The sequence below is a fragment of the Pituophis catenifer genome, unplaced genomic scaffold (genome assembly GCF_029215685.1).
Source record: "Pituophis catenifer annectens isolate HBS135680 unplaced genomic scaffold, rPitCat1.0.hap2 SCAF_1, whole genome shotgun sequence".
In the NCBI taxonomy this organism is placed as follows: Eukaryota; Metazoa; Chordata; class Lepidosauria; order Squamata; family Colubridae; genus Pituophis; species Pituophis catenifer.
In genome coordinates, this window is record NW_027256881.1 from 282,163,503 (window position 1) to 282,176,216 (window position 12,714).

At 40.0% G+C, this 12,714-nt stretch overlaps 1 protein-coding gene across 1 annotated transcript in view; it reads left to right on the forward strand.

Annotated features, from left to right (window-relative positions):
* UBR1 (ubiquitin protein ligase E3 component n-recognin 1) overlaps positions 1–12,714 on the forward strand; it is a 67,569-nt gene that overhangs the window by 39,945 nt on the left and 14,910 nt on the right. Inside the window, exons 27-36 of the mRNA XM_070939834.1 lie at positions 730–839; positions 1,154–1,243; positions 2,380–2,561; positions 3,864–4,069; positions 6,001–6,094; positions 6,824–6,976; positions 7,678–7,775; positions 8,241–8,331; positions 9,408–9,556; positions 11,000–11,055. Of these exons, the coding sequence (XP_070795935.1) occupies positions 730–839; positions 1,154–1,243; positions 2,380–2,561; positions 3,864–4,069; positions 6,001–6,094; positions 6,824–6,976; positions 7,678–7,775; positions 8,241–8,331; positions 9,408–9,556; positions 11,000–11,055 (1,229 nt within the window). The remainder of the gene's footprint in view (positions 1–729; positions 840–1,153; positions 1,244–2,379; positions 2,562–3,863; positions 4,070–6,000; positions 6,095–6,823; positions 6,977–7,677; positions 7,776–8,240; positions 8,332–9,407; positions 9,557–10,999; positions 11,056–12,714) is intronic.

A 12,714-nucleotide genomic window follows, 5' to 3' on the forward strand; every position in this document is an offset into this window, starting at 1 on the left:
GTCTTTTTGTCAAGTGTATGGAGTCTTCCCCAAATCAGTGTCATCTTAGATCCAGTCATGACCATCATGTCTGGGAATGATGGAAGCTCTTTGTACCTCACTGCAGATACCGTTTTTGTGGCTTTTATTGTTTTATCCAAGTATAAAATATGAAGGAAGAGACTCCTAGAGAGGCTCTGGAGACTGGGGACAGCAAAAAATGTCACTTCCTGTCCAACCGGAAGTTGGGATATGGGCCGTTTCGGGCCTCCAGAGGGCCTCTGAGGGGGTGGGGAAGGCTGTTTTTGCTCTCCCCAGATGCATAGAGAGGATCTGGAGCCAGGTAAGAAAGAAAAATGGGCCTACCGGGCTATTGCGTGCCAGGACTGAGGGTTGCACGGACGCGCGAACCTCCCCCACCCCCACTCCTGGCATGCAATGGCAAAAAGGTTAGCCATCACTGGTATATACCAACCATTTCTATAACAACAAATCTATCTAATCGGCAAAACCAAAGTCAACATTTCAGTTTTTTTTTCATCACAAGCACAAAATCCAGAAGCGATTTTTAAATAAAAAAACATAAATACATTCTCCTCTTTGAATAAAGCAACCAGTTTAACCATTATTAGTACAAGAAGAAAATGCAACTCCTTTAGGAGAATAAATGTATGTGGCTGATCGATTTAATAAAAAAGTTAAATCAAGTTAATTAAGTTTTAGTTTAAAAAATCATTTCTGTTCATAAAGGAATGGGAAGCTCTGCTTTGAATGCAATGAACATCCTTATGATTTTGGAAAAGCTGAAAGGAATTCAACAACTGGAATCACAAAAAGACATGATCATCTGGGTACTACGGGTAAGTAAGGATTACAAGTGAATAAATCAATCAGGAATTGATTTGAGGGTAATATGACCTGTCTTATAGCCTTCCCTATAAAATAAAATAGGCAAAAGAGTCTCTGTAGATCCCAAGTGGAGTAAAATAATTAAAGATGATTACGATCCAACTACAGAAGAAAAGTAATAAGAAGAAATAGTATTGGCTAAATTGAAATAGTTACTAGCAGACATGCTTTGGATCTCTATACATCTCTTGCAGGGCAAACTGGAAATATTATGGTACATGTGCTACATGCAGTTTGTGTTTAACTATTAAATCTGTGTTTGTAGATGTTTGAGACGATAAAATGCTTGAGAGAGAAGTCTTCTTTTCCCATGGCCGTCACTACACCCATGTCAGAATCTACAAAAGTTAATGAGGTAATCATGAAATAAGGTAGCCTTATATTCTTAAGCATTTTATGAATAGAGGACCAGATGAAATGATAAATGTTCTCATTCTTCTACTTTGTTTTTTCTTCTTGTAGTGTATGCTTTGCCGGCACATCCCTCCAGCAGACATTCCTCAACATATAATGTGTCATTCATTTAATGACTGTTGGAAGTTTTAATAGTTCAGAAAGGATGCTTTATGGCCAATAAAGACTTCCAGCCGTTGTAAAATATCGCTTGTCCCTACCGCAGTCATGTGATCACAATCTCTGTGCTGGCAACCTATTCATGTGTATCACTGGTTGCACCCAATGATTGTGTGATCACCATTCGCAATCTTTTTCATACAATGGCATTGAGAGACAGAGAGAAAAGGATTTTAGCACCTGGAAGTTCTGCAGATACAGAGTGGATGGAGAAAAGGATTTTAACTCTATGGTAAAATCCTTCTCTCCCTGTTTCTCTGTGCCTGCACCCTTGTGTTCTTTATCTAGGATAAAGGATTCACTTAGCAATCTGTGTGACTGCTTAACAACCACAGCTGGGGATTCTGAGATTGTGGTCATTGAGCAAAACAGTCTCATGACTTGACTGCTCAACAACTGAGATTTTAATCCCAATTATGGTCATTAACTGAGGACTATCTGTACGTCTAATAATTGCAATCACCACTCTGTAGCTTGTGGAATTGTATTTTCCCTTTTCCTGAAAATTGCCTGTGGCACTTTTTTCCACCTAAGGCAGGGGTTCCCAACTTTGAGGCGATGGCCCACAACCAGGCTGCGCGAGCAATGGGGCAATGAACATGTGCATGTCCGCAGCTTGACTCGTGCAAGCAGCAGGCCAGCGCACACTCGTATGCATATGCAGTCCTACTGCATGTCTGTGCATGCTGGCCCACTTCTTGTGCGGCCTGGTTCCCTTCTTCCCACCCAGCAGGGCCACCTAGCCACAAAAGTTGGGGACCACTGCTCTGAGGCTTGTTGGGACCATAACCTTTCACTTTAGGCGGAAGAGCCAGATGTTTGGGGATTTGGCAAGACTATCAGAAGGAAATGCCAATTTTTATTTTATGTCTGTGATTGTCTTGAATAATACACAGGGTGTTTGTTCTGTTAAATCAGATGCAGAAAATTCAGGAGAAAGAGAAGGCTGAGAGGAAGAGGAAAGCAGAAGTTGCCCGATTACATCGCCAAAAGATCATGGCTCAGATGTCCGCTTTACAGAAAAATTTCATAGAAACTCACAAGCTCTTGTATGACAACACGCAAGAAACACCTGGAAGAGATGCTATGGAAGTAGAGAGGTAGGAGGAGGGAATAATATATCAGATAAATGCAAAAATTAGTAACCAGTTTAGTTCGAACCTGGTTAGTATTTGGATTGGAGACACCCAGGGCTATAGACTAGACTGGGAAATAAAAATGAAAGACCCTCATGACAAACAGTTTGTGCTTTCCCACAGTTGGGCACTGTTAATGGCTCTCTTATTGTGGTAATGTACCATTTTGGATCCCTTCCAATACAGATAATCCATTCATTTAGTGACTGTTCAAAGTTATAGCAGCACTTAAAAAAAAAAAGACTTTTGGTCATTTTTCACACTTACGACCATTGCAGCATCCCCATGGTCACATGATCAAAATTCAGATGCTTGGCAAGTGACTCACATTTATGACGGTTGCAGTGTCCCGGGTTCATGTGATCACCTTTTCTGACCTTCTGACAAGCAAAGTCAAATGGGGAAGCCAGATTCACTTAACAGCTATGTTACTAATTTAATAACTGCAGTGATTCACTTAACAACTGTGGCAAGAAAACTCATAGAATGGGGCAAAAATTCAGTTAACCTGGTTCATTTAGCAACAGAAATTTTGGGCTCAATGTGGTCATAAGTCAAGGACTACCTGAATTATTTAAGAGGCAATATGAGAGAGACAACCATTCCCTGAGAGAGGAAAGTGACACTAGCTCCTAGCAGGGAAGAAGATTGGCACAGCTCATGCATTTCACAAACTGTAGAGTAGACCATAATACAAGTGGTATCTATGCTAAAATGTGAGGCATTTTTGCCAAGGCAATGCCTCATCCAATTATATCTGAGAAGCTGAGAGCAGGCCTCAATCTGCTCATAAGAGAAGGGCATGGTGGCATGCACAGATTTTGAATATATTTCAGTGTATGAGCTCTTCCATCCCTGCAAGATAAAAGTTTAATCAGTCTTAATTTAATCAGGAAGGATCTACTTCTGTACTACTTCTTGTGCTGGCTGAACAAACAAGCTTTTGTTTAAAATCTGAGAGTGAGGAAATTGTTTTTAAATATTAAATTAAGAAAGTTATTTCATCACAGAACTCAGTCAATCATTATTAGGTTTCTGTGATTAAAATGCTCTTATATTACTATTCAGATTCACTCGGTTCAGCTGCTTTATAGGTGCTGCATTAAACAGGTTTTCGTTTGAAGTTCAAGTTGAAGATAGATCCATTTTTAATAGTTTTAAAGCGAATTTTATTTTTATCTAAAGCTAAATTACAAACAATGGTTGTAGTGATCTTTGACTGGATTGTTGACCAAAAATCCACTGATTTGAATCTTGTGTCTTTAGGTTCATACTCCCACATTATCAAGTCAGAATTGCCTTGGGGCCGAAGCGAGGCCAGTCTGTCACTGAAAAAGAAAGGTTGACATGTATCCTGTGTCAGGAAGAACAGGAAGTAATGCTAGAAAACGCTGCCATGGTTTTATCTGCCTGTATCCAGAAATCCACTGCCTTAACCCAATGTAGAGGGAAAGAACTTGAACTTGTAGGAGGTATGTATATTACGTTGTGAAACTTTTGGGGAAATTCATAGCAGCAGAGGACCTTGGGTGAAGCTGATTGTCTGGACCCTTTCCAGTCAGGATTCAGGCTGGGTTATGGGACAGAGATGGTATTGACGGTGCCCGTAGATGACTTCTGGCAGGACCAGGATGGGGCAGTGTGACCATACTTGCTCTTTTTGACCTCACAGCCACTTTTAGCCATCAACCATGGTGTCCTTCTAGACCAGTGGTAAAATCTGATTTTTTTAACTATCAGTTCTGAGGGTGTGGCTTGGTGGGCGTGGTGTGGCGTGGCGGGCGTGGCAGGGAAAGGATACTGCAAAATCTCCATTCCCACCCCATTCCTGGGGGAAGGATATTGCAAAATCTCCATTCCCTTCCCACTCTGGGGCCAGAGGTGGTATTTGCCGGTTCTCTGAACTGCTCAAAATTTCCGCTACCAGTTCTCCAGAGCCTGTCAGAACCTGCTGGATTTCACCCCTGTTCTAGCTGGTTTTGGGAGTTGGGAGTGAGAAGCACTGTTTTGTGCTTGTTCCCCTCCTTCCTCGGGGGTCAGTTCCAGTCTTTTTTTATGGAGAGGAGGGAGATCCAGCCACAGAGATCCAGGAGAGATCTCAAATTTCAGTTCTCTCTCCTCTCCTATTTAATAACTTCACGAGGCCTCTTGATGATATGATCCAACAATTTGGGGTAAGGTAGCATCAATACACTGATGATACCCAGTTTTATATCTCCATGCTGGGCTGCCTGAACAATATCTTGGATGTCCTGTCTTGGTACTGTAAAGGTCTAGACAAGGTCCATCAGTGGGCTTTGATTCAATCCAAGCAAGACTGAGTGGCTTGGGTTTTGGGGCCTTCTAGTGACAATTTTTTTCCACTGCCAGTGCTGGATGGGATGGCACTGCCCTAGATGGAGCCAAGATACATTCCTCTTGGATTCAAGGGTAGAACAGCAGGTGGCAGCCGTGGCCAGGAGGGCCTTTGTGCACCTTAGTACACCTTAGGGTTGAGTCTTTCCTGGATTGGGAGGTTTTACTCACACTCTCATACCTTCGTGACTTCCCTGGATTCCTGTAACACCTTGCTCATCAACTAAAGCTTCAACTATCGACTGTACAAGTACTAAAGGGTATCTGATATTAAACATAACATCACTGTTACGTGAGCTGCACTGGCTTCCAGGTGCATTTTAAGATGGTTATCTCCTTGATAACTAAGCTAGTTATCATCTTTAAGATCCTTCATGTCTTGAGACCACTTACATAATAGACCGACTTCTCCCTGTTGTTTCTATATATCCAATTTAGTCTGGCAGGTGGGGCATGTTATGGGTCCCATCAGCGAAGGAATAACAACTTGTTATTGTGCCTTCTCTGCTGTAGTCCCTGTCCTCTGGAATATTTTCCATTTCGAGATTAGGATGTGTTTAACCCTGTTCGCCTTTCATAAGGCCATGAAGACTTGGTTGTGTGCCCAAGCCTGGGCCCCCCAGGTATATTAAGGGTCCTATTTCTTGGTTTTATTAACATCCATGGCAATAATTCTACTACGTGATCATACATCGTAGGGATATAGCATAAATAAACTTCATATAATTTATTTATCAGAATCTTTGCTTCCAATGGATAGCTTCTCATCCTACCTTTTATTTTAAAAATCTTCAAAATCCTAAAATTACGAAAGACTAGAGTTTTACTGACCAAATATTGACAAATATAGATAGACAGATCGATCGCATGTAATATAAAAGATCATTTGCTAGTCTTTTAATTTAATATAAACGATAAATTCTTTTTTATTCCCTAAAAAGATGTCCCTTGCCAGAATTGGATGTATAAGTTTATTAGTGCCCATTTTGCAAAACATCCCTTATTGCAAAAGGAAACAGTGTGTTTATTCATTCATTTTCCTCAACAGAAGACACTGATCCTCTTTTCATGGATCCGGACTTGTCATGTGGAACACATACCAGCACTTGTGGTCATGTGATGCATGCTGCTTGCTGGCAGAAGTGAGTTGATATATTTAATATTTTTTATTGTTTGCTTAAACTTTAGTCAGTTTTCAGGCTACCTCTTCTAAGGTGTTTATATATATGTTATGCTGACTAAGTAGAAAGTAAAGAGCACTAAAAAAAGGGAAAATATTTGTAGCTCAGGATTGAAATGTGCCCTTGGTGGTCTCTGAGCTTGGTTGTTTTCCTACAGATGTTTCATTACCCAAACTGGGTAACATCATTAGTGCCAGTCATTTTATAGCCAAGGAATGTACTCAAAGAAATATAGGGCTAAATGCAGAGGAAAAATTACTTGTTGATTTAGTTCCATATTCCAGAGTAAGGGAAGATATGTCATAGGCTAATTCAAACCTTACATAATAGCTCTCAGCTTCACTTTTTGATGTAGATTTCTTCATCAAGTAAGACAATAAATAAAGCAAAAAATTAAAAAGAATTAAACATAAGGGATAGGTAAGAGAATGGCTGAATTTGCCTTGAGTTATGGTTTCAAGACCTTAAGGTGAATATAACTGTAAATTCCATGGTACCCAAATTTGTTCTCTTCTCCTCCCCATTTTTTTTTGTTCTTCACCAAGTTGCCTGATGAAGGAGAACGCAAACATTTGCATGCTATTATATAGCATTTGGGATTGTCCATTTAAATTAAATTTCAGAACTGGGTGTTTACATGTCTGAATTAGGTGGTTTATTCTGAGTTGTCCATCTGAATATCCATTTCAGATACTTTGAAGCCATTCAACTGAATTCTCGACAACGTCATCATGTTGAACAGGTTTTTGATTTAGGGAATGGCGAGTACCTTTGCCCACTATGCAAATCCCTGTGCAATACTGTGATACCAATTATTCCTTTGCAAGAAGAGAAGATAAACAGGTATGTGACTGTATTTCCTTTTTCTTATATTTTAATGTACAGCTGTTTTTCTTACATTTATAGGGAAAATACATGATTCTTTCCTATGTTATACAGATAGTCTTCAATTTATGACCACAATTGAGTTCAAAATTTCTGTTGCTAAGCAAGGTAGTTGTTAAATGAATTTTGCCCCATTTTTTGGTCCCAGTTGTTAAGTGAATTGTTGCAGTTGTTAAGTGAATCATGTGATTGTTAAGTGAATCTGGCTTCCCCCCTTTACTGTGCTTGTCGGAAGGCAGCTGGGAAGATTACAAATATGTTCACATGACACCCACCCACCCCCCATGACAGTGCAGCTCTCATAAATACATGCCAGTTGCCAAGCACCTGAATTTTGATGACCTAACCATGGGGATGTTGCAATTGTCATAAGTGTGAAAATTGATCTTAAGTCACTTTTTTCAGTGCTGTTGTAATTTCGAATGGTCACTAAACAAATGGTTGTAAGTCGAGGACTATCTGTATGAGCATTTTATTAACATATTGTCTGGTGTAAGATCTTTCTCAGCTTTATAGGAAATACCAATTTTTGATAGCTAGAACAACCACCGCAAGATAAGTTCGTATTTGAATAATCATCATCATAACCCAATAGTTTTTAAAATGATGTCGTGTGTGTAAAACATGCCCATTCCATGGCTGTCTTTTTGTATTGTCAGCGAGGATGCAGAAATGGTAGCTCAGCTTCTGTCTTTGTCCAAGTGGCTAGAGATTGTTATGGCTCGGATAGCTGGTTACAACAAGAAAAGCAATAAAGGTTAGTGAGCCTCATGGAGAACTTTAGAACTGAGAAAAACTCTCTTAAAATGCTGTTGAATGGGTTAAGATGTAATCCCATTTGTTTTCCAATTACAAAATTGCTTCCATTGATCTTTATTATTTCTCATAATCTTTTCTTCTGGCTGTATTTTACTGGTACAGTCAATATTCCATTTCTTTTATGATTTATTAATTTCTTCTTAGTTTATTGTCTATATTAGTATATTGCATTAGGATGGCTTTGTGATTATTTCTACATTTTAAAGTCATTAACCTAGAGATAAATTATAAATCTTTATGCATTTTATCAAGGCTATTTAATTTCTCATATGGCTAAATAGAAATTTTGGCCGAATGACTAAACTGCATTTTTATAATAAAAGTAAGATTTTTTTAATAGTAAAAGTATTTATTTCAGTTAGTTAAAATCAAAATGTAACAATCTTTTATTTGATTTTTGAAGAAACCAAAATTGCTCCATCTTTACTTAATAAAGAAATGGAAGATGCTTCATCTGAATTCCATTCTATACTTAGCTTTGGAGTTCAGCCTTTGTAAGTATTGAGTCACACTTACAATGTTTTTGTTATATGTATATTGTGAATCTATCTATCTATTATAAATTAGCAACTTTACATACGGATGTTTCTTCTATATCCAAGAGATCAATTCAATGGAAATGCTTGTTTATGAAATAGTTTGAAACATTATACAGTTGCTGAATAAAGAGTTACTATACTAGTTAGTTCATAAAAGAAAATGGACATTCCATTAAAAGCTACGGTATATATAGCAGAAAATAATTACATCATATGATAATATGCTTTATATCCCTGATAGTAAACCTATGTTACATATGCCTGAAGTGTCACCCGTTGCCTGGCACGTGCGGCGTCACCCATTCCTCTTTTGAGTTTCTGGCGCACATGTGCACCCGACAATTAGCTGTCCTTTGTGTGTGCAGCAGTGCTGGAAACCGGAAGAGCTGGCCCGAGTCCTCTGCCAGCAAAATCAGGCTCCTGATCTCTGTTTTTGGCTGAGACGGCCTCCTGCAACTCTCTGCCAGCGAAAACGGAGCTGGGAGGGGCCCTCCCAAGCTCCATTTTCGCTGGTAAAGGGTTGCAGGAGGCCATCCCAGCCAAAACAGAGATTGGGAGCCTGTTTTTGCTGGCAGAGGACTCGGGCCACCACAGGTCGGAGCTGGCCACACCTACCCAGGCCACACCCACCTGGGCCCCCTGAGGTCAAGCACAACCCTGATCTGTCCCTCACTGAAATCAAGTTTGACACCCGTGGTCTAGTGTATCCAATTTAGGACAATTTCCAGCAAGGAGGACTTCAATTCCCAGAATTTTGCTGCCCACATAGCCTTTGCTAAGTATTCTAATAGTTGAAGTCCACAGAGTTAAAGTTGTCCACTTTGTTAAACTAGAATATTGTTTTCCATTGAGCAAATGCATCTAGCCTGAAGGATTAAAATTTCAAGCCTGTTGCCAGGAATTATAGTTTTCAGTGACAGTTTAGTATTGCATATTTCTAACATAATTAAGAATATTACTTCACATAATGTAACAATTTATCTTTTGAACATTATCATCACCAGTTCACAACTTCTGGGTTCCTTCCACAGAATTGAATATTCAAACAGCATTAAAGAGATGGTGGTTCTCTTTGCCACAGCAATTTATAGAATTGGATTACAAGTTGCTCCTAACGAAGTTGATCCACGTATTCCTATGATGACTTGGAGCACTTGTGCTTTTACAATCCAGTGTTTAGGTAAGTAAAAAGTTGAATTTATGAGACCATTTGAAAGAAATCTTTTATTTTATTTGTTTTTAACGTAAAATAGTAAGCAATTATATTTTTGAAAATAAAGAAAAGCTCCTTAAAGTAGTTAATAAAATCTTGGTACATAGAATGCTAAATGTATTTATTAAATTTACATGTCACCCATTTTGCCGTCTGCATAATGTGGGATTATGCTAGACAAAAGTCAGACCCTTACAGTCCCCATTAACATCCTATGCTGCTAAAAGTGGATAGTGAAATTTTTTATTTTGATTTCAGAAAATACTACTTTCTATAAGTTTTTTTCCCTAGTACTCCTTTAACTAAGGGATGCCGTGGCTCAGTGGCTAAGATGCTGAGCTCGTCAATTAAGATTGGCAGTTCAGCGGTTTGAATCCCTAGTGCCGCATAACGGGGTGAGCTCCCATTACTTGTCCCAGCTTCTGCCAACCTAGCAGTTCGAAAGCACGTAAAAAATGCAAGTAGAAAAATAGGGACCACCTTTGGTGGAAAGGTAACAGCATTCCGTGCACCTTTGGCGTTTAATCATGCCGGCCACATGACCACGGAGACGTCTTCGGACATCTGCCTCTTTGTCTTTGAAACAGATGAGCACCGCCCCCTAGAGTCGGGAACGACTAGCACATATGTGCGAGAGGAACCTTTATCTTTTACTCCTTTAACTGGTAATAATGGTATTACCCACCACAAAACCATTTTTAGAAATTGTCATAGATGGGAAGATATTTGTTGCTCTAGAATTGGTACTAGGATTATGTTTAAATACAACAGCAAGAAACATTTAAATGCCCATGGCTAATATCATGGTTAATAATATCCATAGGCTAAGCCTTGGTTTATTAAATAATTCTACTTTGTACTTTAATTTCTAGTATTCAGTATTCTAGTATTCAATTTCTAGTATTGAAAAATGAAAGAAGACTATTCTGTGCATTAGTGTATGACTAAACAGATGTAACACATCTATATCTGTGCAAATGCAATAAGCTGAAACAGAACTGCTAATTTAGAATAAGTCTAACTATAATGGAGCTTGTTTCTCATAAGGCTCCTAGAAATAAATTCTGTACAATTTAATACAGTTATAATTTGCTATTGATATGGCATATTTCAAGTGAAAAGAATGAACAAATAAAATGAGGTATGAACAAATGAATTGGTACATCACTCTTAGATGTTGTGCCACACCAACTCTGACATGAAAGCATGCCAGATGTAAAAAAATAAACTGTCACAGCGAAAACAAGGTTTTTGATACCTGTCAAATTGCATTAAAACCAAAATCTTATCCTATCCCCTTGAAAGCAGCAGTTCATAGAGATTTATGGGAATTGAGCTGTAAAAATCTGGCAATTTTTGACCACTATTAAAGTACCTTATTCACTTTACATTTTCTTCTTGCTTTTAAAGAAAACCTTCTAGAAGATGAGGGCAAGGCTTTATTTGGCTCTCTACAAAGTAGACAGGTATGAATGACTAGTGGTAATAAATGTGTTTTTATCCATTGCCAAGGTAAATAGACCGACAGTCTCTTGAGAAAGGTCCTTTTAATTCTTGCAATTTACATGATATATATGCATTTTTTTAAAGTTGAAAAATGTGCTTTGTCACACAAGGAAAAAAAATAGTAATTTTATTTTGATCAAGAAGCTGTTTATATACATAACAATATATAATTGTATTGTTATATAATTAGCTGTAATGTAAACTGCTGAATAGAATATTGGCTTTGCCCTTTATATTAATCTGTATATCTCCAGAGAACAAGGCTCATGAGTACTGATCCAGATGAAATTGTGATTTTTTTCTTGAGTAATTATTTGTATTCCTAGTTAAGACACTTCCAAATAATAGGCATATTTAAACAGATGCTGGATGGCCTTAAAGATGCTGTAGTTGCATTCTGCATTTTTGGTTTTTATGAAGAAGGACTTTAGGCTAAATATTGTGTGAAAATAAGATCCGGTCTTATAATTTTTTGGTCGCTAAATAAGCACTAGGGCTTATTTTGCGGTCGCAATAGAGCAAGAGGCGAGGAGGGGTGGAGGATGAAGCAAGAAGGTGGGTGGAGGACAAAGCAAGGTGGGGGGTGCAGAGCTGCCCCAGATGCCCTGCAATGGCTTACCAGAGGGCCCCGCAGTCAGGCCATCAATGTGCCAACCGGCCTGGCCTCACGGCAGCGGCTCCAGCAGCCCTGTGCAGATTGCCGGCCCACTTCTTCTCCTTACTCACTGCTGCAATGAAGCAGGAGGCTGAGCGATGCACCGGTGCCGCAGCCACTAAGCGAGGCGGGGAGATGGAGGATAAAGCCCCTTAGCTGCCCACCCCGCAGAGTCCTGATGCTGGCAAAGTGAGGCAACAGTGGCTGGAGCAGTCCCTTCCCTGTCTCGCCCGGCAGCAGCCAGTGGAGCACCTCCTGCCGCCATCCCAGTTCCACCATCGGTTGTCTGGAGCCCTTGGGGGATTTGCCTTGCCACCTGCTTTCCAACACTGCCAAGCTTTCCTTGCTTCCCCAAAGCATCCCTTCACTAACCTGCTTTCCATCTCCATTCACCGCCGCACACAGGGCAACAAAAGAAGACTGTGGGACTTTAAAAAAAAAAGTTCAATCAGACCTTCCAACTTTGCGAGATCTTCCCCCCCCCCCCCCGAGAAGTTGGAAGGTCTGATTGATCCTTTTTGCTTTAGTCCCACAAACTTCTTTTGTTGCCCCTGGATGCAGTGGCAGAGAACAGAGCTGGAAAGCAGGTTAGTGAAGGGTGCTTTGGGGAAGCGCGGGGAGCTGGGCATGAGCTGGAAAACAGGTGGCAAGGCGAACAAGGAGAAGCTTCGTCCTCCACACCTCGTTTCATTCTCCAGCGCTGCCACCACCTCGCTTCATGGCCACGGCACCACTACCTCGCCTTGTGTCAGCAGCAACCAGACAGAATGAGCAGGCGGCCGGCTGCACAGGCTCTTAAATAGGGCTTGCTTTAGGGGTAGGGCTTATATTTTGTTCATGTGAGGGGAAATCGGGATAGGGCTTATTTTTGGGATAGGGCCTATTTTCAAGGAAACACGGTAGCTGACCATAACCTAGTTGGATTTCAGTTCCAAAATTTATAGCAGTTTCTGTGATGGCAGGA